General features: G+C 58.9%; 1 protein-coding gene across 3 annotated transcripts; it reads left to right on the top strand.

Moving 5' to 3' along the window:
* Window positions 1-724: 724 nt before the first annotated feature.
* MDFI (MyoD family inhibitor) lies at window positions 725-17493 on the top strand. 3 transcript variants are annotated; one of them, XM_047735131.1, is made up of 5 exons: window positions 725-869; window positions 2746-2832; window positions 10578-10760; window positions 13769-13993; window positions 16686-17493. In XM_047735131.1, exons 1-5 carry the CDS (start codon window positions 776-778, stop codon window positions 16940-16942), a joined length of 846 nt encoding a protein of 281 aa, XP_047591087.1. In that variant the 5' UTR covers window positions 725-775; the 3' UTR covers window positions 16943-17493. The 3 variants fall into 3 exon arrangements, with proteins under 3 accessions (XP_047591087.1, XP_047591088.1, XP_047591089.1); XM_047735132.1 differs by lacking the exon at window positions 725-869 and adding an exon at window positions 950-1202; XM_047735133.1 differs by lacking the exon at window positions 725-869 and adding an exon at window positions 2425-2611.
* Window positions 17494-19118: the final 1625 nt, after the last annotated feature.

Below are 19118 nucleotides of genomic sequence, written 5' to 3'. Positions count from 1 at the left end.
AAAATCCACAATGCGCTAATTACAAACATTTTAAATCAACACAGGACCTAGCCCTGCACTTGCATGACCCTGTTTCACTGGCTTCACTCTAACCCCAGCCCTGGTTTCAGTAAAACTTTATTTCTAAAAATGGGCAGGTAGCAGGCAGGACTGTAATTTGCTGATTTGTTGGTTTTTTTTTTTTAATACTAAAATATTGGATTAAAGCGTTATTTATCCGGGCACCCTTCTAAATTTTGCTTCCTAGGCAAGTGCCCCATTTACCTCACCCTAGTCCTGGCCCTGGGTAACAGTGAAAAGATTGATTTCCACACCCAGGGCCCCAATATTCATCCCTCCTGAGGCTCAGAGAGATGAACAGACTTCTCCAGGGAAGCAAGAGGAACGGGAACTGTGTCCCTTGCCCTGTGGAGGCCACCACCTGGCCATCACATCCTACCAGGCTCTGTCCTGGAATGTTGATTTTTTAAAGCTTTTTATTCAAGCGTAATAGGCATACGAAAAAAGCACGTGTGCCTTAAATGTTCACCTTGCTGATTTTTCACAAACTGAGTGCACCTGTAAAAGGGTGTGTGGTATTCAATTTAAAGCGTATTTTACATTTCCAACAAACCAAACATACTAATTAGGACTGGGCTAGATTCCTCGGAGATTGAGCTCAAGCAGGCAACTTACAGTAAGGATGGGAGACTGAGCTGATCCAGAGTTTAAGGGCGGGGATAAAGATTGAGAAGGGGTGCATCGCTAGGGTCTGTGGTTGGGGAGGGGGCCGTATATGCCAGAGAGAACAGAAAGAAAAGGGGGCGCTGCCCTGGAGACAACGTTCCCCGCCCCCTTGGAGGAGGGCGAGGTCCTTGCCGCAGGCCCAGGTAAGCCGGTAAGAATGCAGCAGTCTCTGAGCCCCGGCGCGGGAGCGTCCTGGTGACTCAGCCCTTGCCAGGAAGGGGGCGTCCACTCTGCTCTCCAGAGCTCTCAGACAGCAACCAGATCGGGGTTGGCTCCCGGGGCGTCAGGCCCGGGCCCCGCAGCAGGCAGCCGGGCCCTGGGAGCGGGACCCCGCCTCCTGGCCCGGGAGCCCCCCTTCCGTCCGCAGCCACCTGGGCTCCTCGCAGGTCCGCGGCCGCGGGTGGCGAGAGCGCGGAGAGAGCCGTGGGGTTACGGCGGTCCTGGCCACGACGGCACCGCAGGGGCCTTGGAGCGGCGTAAGTAGCGACCGCGGGGGCTGGAGGAGGCCAAGGAGAGGCCCCGAGTCCCTCACTCGGCCCCCCATGTCCCAACCCCCTGCTTCGGGCCCGGGCTGGAAGGCGGGACTTGGGGAACTGGCCTGGCGCCGGCGCCGCCGCCGCCTCCCTAATTGCTCACTGGCCGGCGTGGTGGGGCGCCCAGACTCGGCTTCGAGGCGGCCCGGGTCAAGTGTGGCCGAGACGCTGGCACCCCAGCGGCGGCCCCACCTGAGGACCATCCCACGGGTGCGCCCAGCACCAGCCGTTGGGGCGCAGGCTTCAAGCACTCCCCCATTCTCAGGGACCTGACCCCGGGGTCACGTTGAGGGTCCTCGCCCCTGGGCTGCCTGAAGGCGGCTCCTCCCTGTCCCCACGGCCCGGAGGAGGGAACCAGCTCACAATTCCAGATGTGCCGTCGGGCTGTCCCTGCCTGGAGGGGCCCCTTCTCTCCTCCTTCTCCGAGCACCCGCAACTTGGAAGGCCTCGGATTCCCGTCTGGAGCCAAAAGAAGGGCTGAACTCAGAGAACCTCTCTTTGCCTCCAAAGTTGGTCTTCTGACACGAATTCCCACGCACAGCTGGCAGGGCTGGGGGGATTAAGGATGCTCGGGGCTGCTGCAGGACGCGGGAGGCTAGATGGTCACTAACCGGATTTCCTGGAGGGACAGCTTCTGGCGGGGTGGGCACGAGGTCTGTGAGACCCCCGCCCAGGGCGGAGACCGACAGGGTGGGCGAAGGACTCCTGTCTTTAGGACTCCGAGATTTGGGGCCGCAATTATTCAGACAATTGGCTCGAGGTGGCTGTGGTCAGAGAGGTTTCTCTCTCTCATTCTCCTGATTCTCCGCAAACTTTTGCAGAGTTTAGAGCAGGAGAAAGCGAAGGCGCCGGGCGGCCCCTCGGGACGCTGGGCCTGGGCCGAGCGGAGATTTGGGGAGACAGGGGCCCAGCCCCAAGGTCGCGGAGGAAACGCGCGGAGTCGGCTTCCTGTGGGGGCTCGGACTGCGGCGTCCTCGCGGACAGACGTGTCCGGCCCAGGCAGCGCCGATCGCCGCGCTGGAAGGGACTGGGGAAGCGGGGGGAGGGAAGGGAGGAGGGGGCGACTGGGAAGGCGAGGAGGGGGCGGGGAGAGGGTGGGCCTGGGAAGAGGGAAGGGAGAGGCGAGCGGGGGAGGAGCGAGGGGGCCGGAGAGAGAGAAGAAGGAAGGAAGGGGGCGAGCGGCTCGAGCTGGCGCCGAAATGGGAGAAAGGAGCGAGTGAGAGGGGAGGGGGCGCGGGGCGAGCGGCGGGGAGCCGAGCAGCCCCTCGGCTGGGGCACCCTCAGCAGGCGCGCATGACAGCCCCAGCGCAGTGATCCCCGCGGGCCGAGCCAGTAGCGCGCAGCTTGCACGAGTAAGTTGGTCGGTGGCCGCGCTGGAAAGTGGGGAGGCGCGGGTCTGCGGCCGAATCACCCCCTGCGCGTCCCCCTCTCCCCTGGTGGAGCGAGGGGAAGGTCGGCCCCGCCCGCTGAGCTCTCTTTTTGGCAGGTCCCGGGCCGATGTCCCAGGTGAGTGGCCAGCGCCCCCCTCATTGCGACGCGCCCCATGGAGCCCCCAGCGCAGCCCCGGGCCCAGGTAGGACCGCGGATGGAGAACGAGTCTGGAAGGGAGCGGGGCAGGCGGCCCAGCTGGGCCGGGCCGGCTGTGGGGAGGGAATGGGGGTTGGGGGGGTTGATGGGAGGATTTGCTAATTCTCACTCTTCCTCCCTAAGACGCGGGGAGACTGTTCTGGGGAGCTTGGGTGGAGGTGGGAATGAGGAGACTGGGTATCGGGGACCAGGGCCAAGGAGAGTGGAGGGCTGGGGTGATGGGGGCAGGGCCGAATGGAGACAGCGGCTCTGCCAAATTGGCTCCATCTACCCCCACTCCCAACACCAGACACACACACACACACACCGCGGTGTCTGTCCGTCTGGGATTTGTGTCCCAACCGTTTCTGCCCAGTGTGTAAATATTTATGGGGGCCTCAAACGGCTTGGGGTGTCTGAGTTTCTCTCCTTCCCTTCCCCCAGCCCAAGGAGAGCCTAGCGCTTCCCGAAAACTTTTGTCCGCTGAAAGCAGCTCCAGGACCTGGCCCCTCCCCTCCTTGCCATCTTGTCTCCCTCCTCTTCCTCCCCAACCGGGCCTGGCCTGTGGCTGCTCCCACCCTGCAGGCGCGCGCGCTCCCGCCCAGACACACACACACACACACACACACACGCACGCACGCACGCACACTCCAACCAACTGCCCACAGCCGGAGTGAAATGCCCCTACCCCCAATTCGCAGGGTCTTTAACCCCAATGGGATTTCTGCAGGAGCCTCCCAACCCTGGAAGGCTTTGTGACTCCCTGAGGGGTAGAGGATAGGCACTCTGGGGCTGTGGCTCTCAGTCTATTCTCCTGACTGTGCCCATGAAGGCTGAGGCTCACAGTGGCCCGCAGTGCCAGGGAGAAGTCAGGAGCAGCTGGGATTTGTCCAGGAGCAGCGGGATGGAGAGCAGGAGTCTAGGCCCAGATTTCTGGACTTCAGTCCCAGCAGGTTAGTCTCAGTCTTCCGCCTTCCTCTCACCCACCCCCACTCTCCCTTTCTCCCCTCTTTGAGTTTCTGAATAAGAAGGTCTGGTCCTGGACCACTGACACTAACTCCTTGCATGGGCTCGGACAAGTAGCTTCCCCTTTCTGGCTTCTGTCTGCACATCTGCCCATTGGGCCTATGTGCCTGTTGGAGAGGCTGTCGGCTCCCCAGGTCTACCTACTGCACACCCAGCCCCAGCCCGGTAGGGTGTCTCCTACAGCAGAGCGAGGACAAGTGGGAGATGGCTGGCCAGACTAATGTGTCTGCTGAGCATCCCTGCTAGCCCTCAGATTCTCTCCTCTTGGTGGGGCCCCTGGAGCAGAGACTTCTGGAGGATGAGCCCCTCCAAGAAGTGGACTCCTTCAGCCTGGAAAGAGAGGTTGGGGAGGGACCAGCAAGGATCTTTCTCTGTGTCTGGGAACCTCTCTCCCTTTTGGCCTCTCTCACCCCTCCTCACTGTCTGGGCCTCTCCTCTCCACTCTTTCCCTTTGCTCTGCCTTCTTTCCCTGCTTATCCTTTTCCTCTGCTCTCTCCCCCGCTACCTCCTTGCAAGATCTGCTGCCCGGAGTGACCCATTCTGAGTCCCAGCAGGGAGAAGAGGGACTCCACTTGCTGGGGCAGGGTGGGCCACCTGGAGGGGTAAAGCCCTAGGCTGTAACTTGAGGCGCCGCCTCCCACCCTCCAGCGGCCCAGAGAGCCCCCTCCTCAGCCTGGGCTGGGCCAGACAATGTGGCTTTCATAACTCGAGGAGGCCTGGCTCTGCCGCCTTGGGAGAATGAGCCCTGCTGCCCAGGAAGCCCAAACCGCAGGAGACCCAGCCAAAACCCCACAGACGCCTGAAGCCAAGACCAGAATCCCCCACACTCCCTGCTGAGCACTGCCCCTGGGGGCCTGGCTGGTAGGACAGCCAGGGACCAAGTCACCCCTGCCCTCAGCTGCCCAAGATGCAGACAGGGTGCAAGGGGACTCAGGGCACCTCTGATTGAGGCAGGTGGCCAAGCCCCCACACCTTCGGCTCCCCCCAGTGCCTCCTCCCCACCCACCCCTGCGAGCCCCCGGAGAGCCTGGCTCCCTAACCCACAGCAGATTTCTGTCCAGCACTGAGGCGTCACATTCCTGCTCTTGGTTCTAAATTGAATTTCCTGGGGAATTGGAGCCTTCAGACCTAAAATAAAACCAACCCAACCCAGCCTAACTGGCCAGCTCAGGCCCTCTTGAGTCCTCAGCCCAGTGGCAGGGACTGTGACTGGTGTATCACAAAGATGCATCCAATGAGACCAAATTCTCACCAAATTCTCTTGGGGTTTGGAGCCAAAAGCCACCTCTAGTCCTCACCCCCTCATTCTCTCCTCTGCCCCTGACCTGGGGCATTTCCAGTTCCAAGATTCTGTCCTTAGCAACAGACACTCGCTGAGTGCCCACTGTGGGTGCAGGAGTGAATTGTGCCACCACCCCAAGAGATCGAGCTAGGGAGGGCTGCAATTTGGCTGAGGGGCCGGGATTTCACTACCAAGTTCTCAGTAACAAGAGCATGCTAAGTGGGTGCCAAGTTCTCAGTCGATGGACCACTCCGAAGAGGGACTGTTGGCTTGAGTATCAAGGGAAGGCTTGCTAGAGGAAGAGGGCAAGCTGGAGCTAGACCCTGAAGGATAGGTTGGATTTGGGGAGTGGGAGAGGAGAGGGTTAGAACCTTCTGGTAAAGAGGAACAACAGAAGCATGGGTGGATTGGTCAGAAGGCCCTGTGGTGACCTGGGGCCATGGAATGGTGAGGCTGCCTAGAACACAGGTTCCCTGCCCATTCATCGGGCTGAAGATGTAGACTGAGACCTGAAATGCCAGGCCAAGGAGAGACTGGAGTGTTGGGTTCTAGTCACTACTCTCTGAGCAGAGAGATCTTGGACCTCTCCAGAGGTATTCAGAGCTCCCCAGGGGAAGCTTGGATCCACTGTCCACAAGACAAGGGAGAGGTCTGGGCTTGAGCGACTAGAGACTGGAGCTCCAGAACAAAGGTCCTGTGGGCACTTTCCAGGCTTGGGGTGAACCCATCCCACCTGGAAGAGGTGTCCCCCCATTCTTCGGCCCAGGAGCACCCCTCATGTTGGTGGACAGCAGGCAGCCAGAAGGATCCTACCAGGCTTCTGCCCAAGTTGTGAGTCTCTTGGCCTTCCCTCTTGGACTTCTGAGTTTATTTTTTTTATTTTTTTTTTAAGATTTTATTTATTTATTTGACAGACAGGTCACAAGTAGGCAGAGAGGCAGGCAGAGAGAGAGAGGAGGAAGCAGGCTCCCCACTGAGCAGAGAGCCTGATGCGGGGCTCGATCCCAGGACCTTGGGATCATGACCTGAGCTGAAGGCAGAGGCTTAACCCACTGAGCCACCCAGGTGCCCCTGAGTTTATTTTTTTTAAGATTTTATTTATTTATTTGCTTTAGAGAGAGCATGAGAGAGTGAGCACAAACAGAGGGAAAGGCAGAGGGAGAGAGAGAGGGAGAAGCAGACTCTGCTGAGCAGGGATTCGCCCCCTTCCATGACGAGACGAAAGGTGGGACTCAATCCCAGGACTGGGAGATTGTGATCTGAGCTGAAGGCAGAAGCTTAACCGCCTGAGCCACCCAGGCACTCCTGGCTTATGGACTTAAACAGCACGTTTCCACTCCCTCCTGGGAGATCTTTCCAGAACTCAGGGTATTGGCTCCAAACCTATCCCATGTTAGGGAGGAAAGTGCATGGAGGCAAAGTGGCTGCTGGCCTTTCTACATTCCCCTCTTGCAGATGGAGACCCCAGAAAGAAGCACGGGGCCGCGGCTTCGGCCCAGAGACACAAGCAGCATGTGTGACCCCCTGTGCACATTAGACAAATGTGGCCCTCTGGTCAGACGGAGCAGGGATGTGGCTGGGCGGGTAGATGGCACCCCTGGGGAGGTTGGGGTCCTGATCGGGGGCAGGCACCTTTATGCCACACATGAACTGCACATGCATAGCAGAGCCCTTGGCCTTTGCTGGCCACCGCTTCCTTCCAGCCCTCTCCGCATCTCTATCCTCTGGAACATTCCTCTGGGAGCTTCTCCACTGAGACGTTCTTCCCTCTATGGCTGAACAGTGGGGGCTCATGGTCACAGGAAGGAAAGTGGGGCTCCTTTGGTCTCTTGATGATTGAGGCCTGGAGCTCCACCTGTTGTCCAACTTTTCTGCTCTGTGTGCTTCTAGGGAGAGCTGTCTCTTTGCACCAGGCCCTCCGGATAGTATCCCTTGTTCAGAGCTCTGCTCTTCCCACCACTTCTTAATGCCTTCTCATTCTGCTTCCGTGTCTCTGCCCACTCAGCACGGGTTCCTCGTCTGTCCAGTATCTGCTGGGTCACCTCCTGGCTCCAAGAGACCCATGTCTCTGTATTTCCAGGTCAGGGTGACTGGACTGGATTGTCCTTCCTCCCTGATACCCTCCTGAGGTGCGAGGCTCACCCTAGAACAGCAGTTCCCTGCAGGAGGGCCTCCTCGGGACTTGGTCTGGGCTGTCTCCTTGTTCCCAAGGCCTCAAGGTCACCAACCCTATAGGTCACCTACAAGGAGAGGCTGCCAGAGAGTGTCGACACTGGGGGAGGAGGGCGTAGATCGGGACTGGTCTCCTTAAGCCCTCCGTTCACCTTCATCCCTCTCCAACAGTGGACGGGTGCCAGGAGAGCTGCAGTCCTGGCTCCTTCTACTACAGGACCGATGGTGTCATCCCCATGCACCCCAGGGACCTCAGGAGGGATCCTGGAAAGCCACCACGAGGCCCCAGTTCTCTAGGCTCCCCAGCCTCAACACCACCAAACGGCAGGGCTGCGGGTCCCCTTGCTCACGCGCAGCCACCCACCCTGGGGGGTTGGCTCCTGCTGCTCTTCTGGAAAAGTCCTTTCCCCCTTCTTTGCTGACCCAGTGTGGGCACCACCTTCTCTAGGAAGCCTCCCAGATACACACACACATGCACGTGCCTGCGCACCCCTGGGATGAGTGCCTGGGTCTGTGCCTACACAGCCCAGCGTGCCTCTTGCCCCTCAGTGTATGTGACGGCCCCTCCACCCCCCACAGACGACTCCTGGGACAGTGACCTCCTCTTCCTCATTTTGGTGTTCCCAGCACTTGACACATTGCAACATACATCATAGCTGCTTCATAAATGTTACACCAAACAGCACAGGAAGGGAGGGAAGGAGGGATGGGGGGAAGGGAGGAAAGGAGGGTTGGTGGACGGGAAGGTTCATGAATGGCCCCCTGCATACTTCATTTACTCTTGGAAACCCTGAGGGATAAGCATGAAGGCCACCAACCTTTTTTTTTTTTTTAAGATTTTATTTATTTGACACAGAGAGAGAGCGAGCACAAGCAGGGGGAACAGCAGGCAGAGGAAGAGGGAGAAGCAGACTCTCTGCTGAGCAGGGAGCCCTATGCTGGACTCGATTCTAGGACCCTGGGATCATAACCTGAGCCGAAGGCAGACGCTTAACAACTGAGCCACCAGGCACCCCACCACCACCCTTTACCCGCACAGAGTCCTGGTAACTTGCCCACACTGGCTACTGGTAAAAGCCAGGACTTGGACCTTCCAGCTCCTCGCCAGGCCTTTTTCATCGCACCACACGGGAGAGACCACACTGCCCATCAGGGCCATAGCCCGGTGCCTCTAAGGCCAGAGGCTGGAACTGGGCAGGCCCCTCCCTTCCTAGAAATCAGGACCAACCTCTGAGCCTCAATCTTCATGCCAGCTTGCTATGAGCCCCCAGGAGCCCCGGCTGAGCTGTAACCCAGGTTCCGGGCTGGGAGAGGTACCATCCAGCAGGCATCACTCCGCCCTCTCTCCTGCGTGTCATCTCAGCACCCCTACTCTCCTTGCCGCAGCCCTGTGATCTCCCAAAAGCCATTTGACTCCTATCTCATGAACCCAGGAGTGAGGGGGCTCTCAACTGAACCCAAGAGTGGATGGGGGCTGGATGGAGCCCCCACCTCCCTCCTCGGAGCAGCCGGGGTCACCGGGAGGGGTGCCCACCTGTAACTCTGCCACACACCCCCAGAGCTTGCAGGAGCCCAGAGTCCCTCTCCCGCCCCAGATCCTGTCTTCAGAAACAGCCTGTTTTCCCAGGCAGGTGTGAGCACGTCCCTCGGGCCTGCTGTCTCTGTGCTACCTGTCTGGGTCCCCTAGGGCCTGGTCCCCTTGCCATGGAAGACGGGAATCTTTGGAACAAGGATTGCTCAGAGCCCCCCTGGGGGTGGGGCAGCTGAGCCCCTAGCTGGTCCCCTCCTCTCAGGCTGCTCCCAGTGCCCAGACCTGCCTGCCCCACCCTCACTGGCTCCCCGGAAGGGGGCCTCCTGCCTCCTGTCCTGGCTGGGCTTCGTTTGGAGACAGCTCAGACACGTCCAGTGTGTGGAGGCCCCTGTGTTCTCTGTGACTGAGTCGGTTTCTATTTCCAAGACTAGTCTTTGTCTATCTCTCGTCGCCCTGGGTGTGTCTCTTTCGGTCATTTTGTGTGGTGTGCACAGGCGGGTGGTGAACATTTAGTCTCTGGGTTCCTGCCCTTTTCTTTCTCTGTCCTTCTCTGTCTGCCTGTGGCTCTCCTCTCCCTGTGTCCTTGTGGTCTCTGTGTCTCTCTGAGTTTCTCATTTCTGTGTCTCCCCCGCTCCCAACATGGCATGTGGGGGGGGCACCCCCTCGAAGCCCTCGTCCTCCCTGACTGCACAATTGGGGGTCTGATGAGAGGCTCGGGCTGCACCCCGCACCATGTAATTGCCAGCCGGGCCCCAGGCCCCTGAGCTCACCCTTCCTGCTTACCCTCAGGCCTTCCTACAGCCCTGGTGGCACTGAGGGATGGGAGCCCAGGCCCCTTTCTGCCTCCCTCCCTCACCTCCCATCCCCCCCCCTCTTCCCCTGGGCCCAGGGGGGCCCTAGTCCTGCTGCCTCAGGAGCTGGGGTTTTGAAGGTGGCTCCATTTCTGCCTTCCGCCCACCCTGCGCAGAGGGGCCGAGCTGGTCACTGTAATTACATGTGGCTGCGGTCCGCCTCTTCCCAGCCTCTTGGGCAGGCTCCCTGCCTCTCTTCCTGCCTGGCCGTCCGCCTCAGGCCCATCCTTCTCCTCATCCCAGGTCTCTGACTCTCCCACTGTCATCCTCTCTCTGACCTGTCTGTCCATCTCACCCTTGTCTGCACCACACTCTTGTCTCTGTTGCCTCTACTCCTGATCCCACCCTTCCCTGCCTCCCCCTCACTGACTTTCTGCTGAGTCTCCCTCACATTTCAGGCTGTCTGTCCCTGGGTTCCTGGGGGCTCCCTCCTTCGGCACCCAAACCCGCCTTCTGATGCTTGATTTCTCTGCTTCTGCCTTTCACTGTCCCATTGATTCTTTCCCTCTCCCTGTCACTCTGGATGCCTGTCCCTGCCCTTCCATCACTGCCATCTCTCTGTCCTTTCCTGCACCGTACTTCTCTCCACGTCCCTTTCTACTGCCCACCTCCAGCCCCTGTCCTTGACAACCACACAGACACAAGTGTGTGCGTGCACACACTCATATCCACACATATATACACACACCCTTGAGCACTCCTGCCTTGTCTTTTGGGAGTTTTCCACTTGGAGCCTGGCACCATTGCCAGATAGGGTAAGGGCTGGGTAGCTGGTACAGAGAGGCAGATAATGAGGGCTCATGGCATTCTGGGCTGCAGGAAGGAGACCAGGGCTGGGGAGACAGGAGGGCACTGGGAAAATATACCTTGGTCTTGTGCTTTTTCTCTAGCCCAGATCCCATCCCTCCTGCCTGGGCTAGAGGTAGTAACCGGATCCACTCACCCTGTGGAGGCAGCGCTAGAGGAAGGCTCCCTGGAGGAAGCGGCACCCCCCATGCCCCAAGGCAATGGCCCTGGGGCCCCTCAGCCCCTGGACAGTACTGACCTCGATGTCCCCACAGAAGCTGTGACACGTGAGTCCTAGGGGTCAGGGGATGGGAGTGGCAACATGTAGGGGTCGCGCCAGGGAATACTATCCCTTGGGCTGGTGGACATGCAGTGGGTGCCCATGGGAGCCTAGCACTGGGCCAGAACCTTGAAGCCTGGGCAACAGAAAGGTGTAGGTCACGGTCACCATCCTTTTTGTCTAGGAAAGAGACCTCCACATACAAAATGATCAGTATAACATTAGTTCACAAGGAGGGTGGACAGGCTCCAGGCAATACGGTTCAAGAGCAGAGGGCATGGGGCCATATGAAAGGAGGAAGAGATCTGGGGGTGCTGAGGGCCAGGAGCCAGACCCCATCGCAGCCCCACCCTCCAGGGTGTTGAGGGTGAAAAGGAAAGAGAGCAGTCCCGGGTTACTCTGAGCAGAAAGGAGCCTATTCCCAGTCTTGGCTTAAGGCCTCCAAGGAGGTCCTAGGAGGGAGAGAACTCTCCTCCATTCCCCTCAGGAGCAGGGGAGGGGGCAGCCAGAGCAGTCTGAAATTAAAAAGGCCTACCAAATCTAGAGACACATTTGCACTTTCCAACTTTCTTTTCCTGAATGATCTCACAGACTCTTCAGACCAGCCTGTAGTGAGGCAGCAGGACAGCAAGTGCCAAGCCCATTTTACAGATGAGGAAACTAAGGCACGCAGCACCACTCAGCCTGGACACAGCTGGGGAACTCAGGTCTCCTGGCACAGGGCTCTTTCCTGTGCCTGCCTCCTCAGCTGGCATGGCTCAGCGGGGAGCCGCCTTCAGCCAGGGCATCTGGGGCTAAGTTGGACTCCCTGGAAGTCAGGGTTACTAAATCCTGCTAGCACACTGCCCTCAGCCTCTTCTAGACACACCCACCAGCCGAATTGAGAGAAAGAGGTCAGTGCCGTTGCCGCAGAGGAGGGGGCCTGGCTGGGAGCTGGACAGACACCTCTGTGTCTGTGGGCCCGAGTGTTTGCTCTGTGAGTCAGCCCCCACGGCCACCCCCATGGCCATGGCCACAGGCAAGCTCTGTGTCTATCTGAACCTCCCAGCACCCTCAGCTCACCACACACTCCCACCCTCTAGTCACTGTGCCCATGTTTAGGCATCAGGGCAGGGGGCACAGAAGCTGGCCAAGGACTCAGGCTGGTCTCCCACCGTGGGGCCAAGAGGGGAGCGAGATGATTCAGGCCTGGCTGCTTCCAGTGGCCTTACCCCTGTTTACCCAGATGCAGGCACCAGCCACACCTCAGGCCCAAAAGTTCCCAGCATGGAGCTTCTCCAGAGCCCTGTCTCCCATCCTCTCCTGACTCCCCACCTGGGCCTCAGCTCCTTTCTCCCAACCTCCATCCCCTCCCTGCTCCACTTCCTAGCTGTGGAAACTTGGCCTCTGTTTTTTTGTCATCTGTGAAATGGGGCCAATGACAGTAGACCTATTGAGATGCGTGAAGAAGCTACTCCACAGAAAGCTCTTGGCACGCTGTTGGACCTAACAACAGCCCAAATGTATAAGGTATGAGTTCTAAGACGAGGGATGGCTGTGATAGTAGCAGCTCCGTCCCCAGTCCTTCATCTCCTAGCCTCTGCCCCACTCTGCGCTCTGAGTCCCAGCTGTTGGGTCCTGGCTGGGCCAGGACCAGGCCCACATCTGGCTGGGCCCACATCTGATCCTTTCCAGCTGTGGGACCTTGGACAAGGTCCTGTACTTCTCTGGGGCTCAGTTTCCTCATCTGTGAAAGGTGGATACCACCCCAGGGAGAAACTGAGAGGCTTCGTGAGAGAATGGCATGTGGAGCGCTTAGAAGGAGGGCTGGCAAGCAGGAAGTGCTCCATGATGGGAGGTCACTATAACCATTCCATAGAAGGCGCAGCCCTCTCAGTCAGGGGAAGCAGTGACGCTGCCTTCCCCTCTCCTCAGCCTCCAGGGCCCCCTCCCCCTCATACCTCCTCCTACTACAATACAAACCTAGAGGCCTGGCCTGGAGAGAGCCGGGGACCCACACCCTGGTGCCTAAGAGATGGAAGTGCCTAACATCTGTGCATTTACAGAGGGTCCGACCCAGGAGCCAACAGCCCTGAGTGGCTGAGGGGGCCCAGACATGGAGGGTCCACCTCTCCATGTCACCTTCTCAGCCCCCTCCCCCAAACACACACACACACACACACACACACACACACAGCCCCCTCTCTTGCAAACAGAACCATGTCATCCAGATGAGCAAACCTGAGGTAAGGAAAGGGACTGGGTGCTTTCAGGGGATCCCCAGGGCCAGCTTCCCTGGACCCACTGGTGAAGCTGAAGTTTGGACTCTCACCCTGGAATGGGGACTCAGGGAGTTCCTAACCTCAGGGATCCCCCACCACGGCTCTTTCCCCCTCACCCAGACCCCCAGGGTCGCTCCAGGAGACTTATTCTGCCAGCCACCCCACAGAGGCAGCACAGGGCAGGAAAGCTGGGGTGGAAGAGAAGAGTGAGAGGGGCTGCTCTGAGGCGCCCGTGGAGCCCAGGGCCAGGGCGTTCATCTCCAAACAGATGTTTCCAATAAATCACCCAGCACACCAAGGGCAAAAACAGCTGGGGGGTTGGCAGGGGCCAAGGTGAAGGTTAACTGCTTCACTGCTGTCCTTCTGCCCCCCCAACCAAACAGTCCTTATCCCCTCACCCTGACCACCACCGCCACTCTTGCCAAAACCCCAAGATCCCAAAAGCAGGAGAATGGATTTCAAGTGGGGTAAGAAGGTGGGGTCCAGGACTCTGAGCCCCTGTGGTTGCCTTGCACCTCTGTTTCTCCTGGAATGAGCACTGGCCTGGGGGTCATGAGCCAGGCTCAACTCTGTTTCCTGGTGTGCGTCTGACAAGTCAGTGCTGCTCTCTGGGCCTCAGTTTCCCGATCTGCAGAATACAAGGCCAGCTAGATGACCTGTGGCATATCTAAGAATGAAGCAGGCAAGATTGGGGCAGAGCTCTGGGAGGCCGTGCACCCCCCACCCCCACTAACCTTTCTCATCATCTCTCTAGGCCAGCCTCAGGGGAACCCCTTGAGCTGCACCCCACTAGTGGCAAATGGCTCAGGCCACCCCTCAGAGCTGGGCAGCGCCAGGCGGGCGGGGAATGGTGCCCTAGGTGGCCCCAAGGCCCACCGGAAGTTGCAGACGCACCCATCTCTCGCCAGTCAGGCCAGCAGGAAGAGCAAGGGCAGCACCAAATCTACTGCCTCCCAGATCCCCCTCCAGGCGCAGGAAGGTAAGCCCCCCTGCCTCCCTGGGAGAGGCCTCCCGAGCCGGGTCCCTCCAAGCATGATGCCAGGACAAGCAGCAGCCTCTTCAATGGGTCACTGGTTAGAAGCACAGGCTCATTCCCACGCCAGGCATCCTGGATCTGAACCTTTGGGTGGGGCCCAGGAGACCGGTTTTAACACTGCTTCCAGGGAACCTGGCCAGCTACACCTGCTGGGGAAAGCTAGGCATACCTGCCTTCTCAAGACCAGCCCCTTCCTGCCCATGCTTTCCCAGAGTTGCTGTAACAAGGAATGAAACTATCTGGGCTGAGCCAGCGTAAGCCACTCCATTTCTGGAAACACAATTTTCCTCAAGGCGCAGACCGCCTGTTTCATGAGAGCAGAACACCTGGCAGAGTAAAAGGATGCAGCATCGGATACTTAACTGGGGGCATGGTGAGGGCCGTGTGGGGCGGTGAGGAGGCAGAGAACCCGGATACATCAGCCGTTGTCCCTGCAATATGGGGGTCCCCTGCGGGGCTGCCCTGGGCAGCCGGCTTCCCTGCCCCACCAGGCATTAATTCGGCGTGGGGGATGGCTGCCTGGAGCTCAGTGGTGCTTCACCTTAACCGTTACCCCAAAATGTTTAAGTGCCTCCTGCCCATACTGGGGGACTCTGCCATGGTCTTCTGCAAACAGGATTCTGGGTACACATTTGCACCTAACGTGTTCATCGGCCTTCCCACAGAATAGATTCTGCCCAATAATCTGAATTATGAAGGGAATGTTCATTCATTTAAAGATGTACTGGGCATCTGCTGGGAGCCAGGCACTGTGCTCTGTGCTGGGGACCCAGTCCCTGGCCTCACAAAGCTCACATGAGAAAGACACACAGGTCATCACCATATGGGGTGACACATACAGTGGTAAAGCCACAGAAAGCAGATGATGCAAACACAGGGGACACCCACACGAGCCCAGAGAGCTGGGGAAGGGAGTCTGGGAAAGCCCCGGAGGTGTCTGAGCCAGTCTCAAATGGTGAGTAGGAGAATCTAGCCTTAGCACAGACGTGAGAAATGGCTAGCTTGGCTAGATTACGAAATTCTAAGTGAAGAATGGGGGGCGGTGAGACGCCACACAGGCAGGGGCTGTGGGAGTGGGAGGCACTTTGTAAACTGCACTGGTCTTAGACTTCATCTGGAGGGAATGGGGTGCCCATTCCCTGCCTGGGGGGCCTGAGTTGGTTAAGGGTCTGACTCTGAATTTTGGCTCAGGTCATGACCTCAGGCTCAGAGTATCGAGCCCTGCCTCTGGCTTCGAGCCGGGTGGGGAGCCTGCTTCACCCTCATACACTTGAGGTGCGTGCCTGCGCACTCTCTCTCACTCTCTCTCAAAAAAGTTTATCTGGATGGCAATAGGGAGCCATGGAAGGATTTCAAACAAGGTAGTGACTTCATCAGATTTGTACTTGAAGAGAACTGCCTTGTTCCGTTTGCAAGTAGAAGGCAGGGGTCCCGGCTGTACGAGACCCCAGTCCCTCCACACAGAAATGGGGTGGGACAGACAGATCCTCCATGGCAGTGTGAGACCCCCATAGGGCCAGCAGCCTTGTGGCAGGGGCCCACCTGGTCAGGGGAACTGGCCACTCCTCTGCTTGCCCAGCCCCTGGGAGGGATGCCAGCTGAGCATCCTGGCCTCCCAGTGAGCGGTTCAGAGCATGGGCTCCAGAGCCAGCCTGCTTGGTTTCAGTTCCCCGATCTACCACTTCCCAGGTGGTTGCCGAAGGATAGACTCACGCATTCATTCACTTACCATCTCTTTACTCAGCACCTCATTGTCAGGCACCTTCTACGGACTTGTATCACTGACTACAAGGGACAAAGTTGCCTGTCCTCTGGAGTTTACATTTTAGTGGGGGGGAAAAAGCCGTGGAATGTGGTGGCAGGTGATAAGTCCTTCCAGGAGAGAGGCAAGGTGGGCCAGGGCGAGGGGCTGAGGGTGCTGGGGTGGGGCCAGTAGATTGCAGTGCCCACGGAAGGCCACCGCAGAGTGATCTAGGAGGACAGAGTGTAGAAGGAGACCAGATCTTACTCCTAGAGAGGTGGAAGCCACCGGAGGGTTCTGAGCACAGGAGGGACTCACTGGACTGAAGTTTTGCAAGGGTACCTCTGGGCTAGTGCGTGGCGGGTAGGTGCAGGGAGGTATAGTCACGGGTGGGGGCTGGGGCAACCAGAGAGATGGTTGTTGCAGTGGGGGGGGGGGCTGTGGGGAGTGAGATGAGCAGAGTGGTAGGATTCTGGGTGTATTCTGAAGCCACTTCTTTGTGCCTCAGTTTCTTCATCTGTAGAGTGGGGCTAATAGTAGCCCCATCTCATGGAGTTGTTGCAAGTTTACATGAGTTTCATTCATGCCCACACTTAGAAGAGTGCGTGGGACATGCTAGCTAGGACGTGGGTTTGGTAAACGAATGACTCGGGGTGGTGAAGCGCAGGGACTCAATCCAGACCACCTGGGCTTGGACCCTCGCTCTGCAGCTAACTGGGCAGGTGCGCGTAACTCTGTGCCTGGGGGTCATCAGCCGGAAAGCTGGGCCCCTCACCATCCCCATGAGTCTGAGCAGTGGGAGGGGAGCCGAGCACTAGGCTGTGAGCCCTCTGCGGCTGGGTCCCTCGCCCCCAAGGCTGTCTCAACAGCCCTGTCCCCCGCCTGTGCCCGCAGACTGCTGCGTCCACTGCATCCTGTCCTGCCTGTTCTGCGAGTTCCTGACGCTGTGCAACATCGTCTTGGACTGCGCTACGTGCGGCTCCTGCAGCTCCGAGGACTCGTGCCTCTGCTGCTGCTGCTGCGGCTCGGGCGAGTGCGCCGACTGCGACCTGCCCTGCGACCTGGACTGCGGCATCGTGGACGCCTGCTGCGAGTCCGCCGACTGCCTGGAGATCTGCATGGAGTGCTGCGGGCTCTGCTTCTCCTCCTGACCGCCGCGGCCCCTGCAGCGCCCCTCGCGCCGCGGCCCCGGAGGTGGGGCGGGGGGGGGGCGGGGCCAGCTCCGCGGAGGGGGGCGGGGCCGCCGCAGCGCCCCTCACCCCACGTCCCGTCCCAGCCTCGCGGTGCCGGAACCCGCAGCCCCGCCGACAACCTGGGGGGCGGGCCGGGGAGGGAGCCGCGCCTGGCCCCACGGCCTGGGCTTCAGAACACTGTGAAAGTGGGGGGCAGCAAGGGGGGCGGGGGGAGGCGGGGCCGGCGGGCTGTGCGCTCCTCTACCTCTCACGGCCCCTGCGGCCCCGACTCCCGCTGCCCAGGCTCAGCAAAATGTGAAGTGAGACATCCCAGCCCGCTCTGGGCCACGCCCTTCCCTGGTGTCTTTACCGGACCCTCGAGGGGGCCTGACTCGTATGGTGACCCCCGAAGTCCTCCAGAGGGCAGGGCTAAGCCAGGAGGGACAGGAACGGTATAGAAAATACTGGAAGGGGAGAGGGAGGGAATGGAGGGTGGGCCTGTCCTATTTGTTGCTGTAAATAAAGTTATTTGTCCATCTCAGCACCTATGAGTAGTGTCCATAGAACCCCTAGTCTCAAAAGCAAACACCCCCCCCCTCCCCCAACAGACACATACAAAGCCCCCAAATGATGGGGGAGGCCTCCCTGCCCTCCGGAGTCCCTCTCCTCCTTCATGTTCCCCTCGAAGGCAGTAAGAGAGGTACCCACTCCTCACCATTTTTTCCTTCTTCACATCAAAGGGATGGGGAAGCCCAGGGAGGGAAGAGTTAACCCTTGGCATAGAATTAATTAACAACAGATGTGTTCGGGGTTTGATTAATTAATCTCTTGCTGACTCCTGCTTCTCGAAGCCCTTCTCTCTGATAGCTCAGAGGCTTGGGTGCTGTCCCAGCCAGCTCTGGCCCATTGCAGCCTGGGCTTGCTCCTGGGCTGCTCTGGGAGCAAGTATGGCCTGAGTAGGGGGGGTCACTTGGCCCAGCCTCAGTCTCCCAACTGTCAGGGGCCTGATGAAGAAGAAAACTGGCGGGACTAGCCGAAGCCTTGGAGGCCATGTGGCTAGCACCCTTGATGTCTGTGGGGAGGGCAGCCCTGAGTACTGCAGGGCTGCCCTGGGGGAGAGGGAGCTCCCACAGTGGGGAGGGCCGGCTGGACTGAGCCCTCCCCTCCCCATCCTGGGCCTGGAGGAAGCCAGGAGGGGTCCAGGGTGAGTGAGAGGACTGTCCCGTGGTTGGACTCAAATCATCCTGAGGAGAAGACAGGGCTGAAGAAGGCCTCGTAAGGTGGAGAAATTGGTGGGCACTGCTTCCAGGACAAAGGCTGGAGTGGCCCGGAGGGATTCTGGAAGGAAGAAGGGAGCTCAGAAAAAGCTGAAATGGGGAGTGTCTCAAGGAAGGCCATATGGGGGAGCAGCCCAGGACTGGGAGGGGGTCCGGTTGCACCAGAAGGATGTAATAAGAGGGGGTGAGAAGGACTGCCCAGACCAACACGTGCCTCTCTTACATCCGCCCCCGCCCCCAACAGGCACACAGCCCTCACTTTGCCAACACCAAGGTTTCCCTGACCTCTAGAATCTCATAGGACACTCAGGACACAGAGAGGAAAGGACCTGTCCAGGGTCACAGAGTCAAGACCAAAGCCAAGAGAGAAGCCCTATCTCCTCAGGCCCCCAGTGTTCACTTATCTATCTGTTGATCTGAATACTTGTGTTCAGCGATTGCACACCCAAAGTACAAAAGCCTCAAAAGTCTCACTTGTGCATACACAAGCATATACGCCTATTTTCTCTTCTTTTTCTCTTTTACAAAGATGTCAAAATTCTCTACACGTTGTCCTGCCCTGTTTTTATCGCTTGACCATTCGTCCAGGGGATCCTCCTTAGCACAGCGAAGAGTGGCCTGGAGTCCCACGGAAGGACCAGCGGCCACCGATTACCCAGCTCCTGCTTAGCCCCCTCCCTTATTCCTCTCTGACCAGCAAGGCTGCGCAAGCAAGCTGTGTCTGTGGAATATTCCTAACGGTGGGGCTGCTGTGACTCTGACAGGGCCGCCCCATCCAAGTGACACGCCACAGCTCACAAGGCCACAGGAGCGCCGCCTCTCGACCATGAGGAGGGCAGACGGCGGAGGGGGGGATGGGGGGGTTGGGGGGAGGATTC

This window comes from Lutra lutra, chromosome 6, assembly GCF_902655055.1.
Source record: "Lutra lutra chromosome 6, mLutLut1.2, whole genome shotgun sequence".
NCBI lineage: Eukaryota > Metazoa > Chordata > Mammalia > Carnivora > Mustelidae > Lutra > Lutra lutra.
Note: the sequence above shows the minus strand (reverse complement) of the source record. Positions and strands in the feature narration are given on the sequence as shown.

What these genes read in the sequence shown, in the direction of transcription:
- MDFI (XM_047735131.1), top strand. Translation starts at nt 776, where the DNA reads ATGCCAGAGAGAACAGAAAGAAAAGGGGGCGCTGCCCTGGAGACAACG. An exon ending in GGTCCTTGCCGCAGGCCCAG is followed by an intron (nt 870 to 2,745) that starts GTAAGCCGGTAA and finishes TCTTTTTGGCAG; the next exon opens with GTCCCGGGCCGATGTCCCAG. An exon ending in CAGCGCAGCCCCGGGCCCAG is followed by an intron (nt 2,833 to 10,577) that starts GTAGGACCGCGG and finishes CTTTTTCTCTAG; the next exon opens with CCCAGATCCCATCCCTCCTG.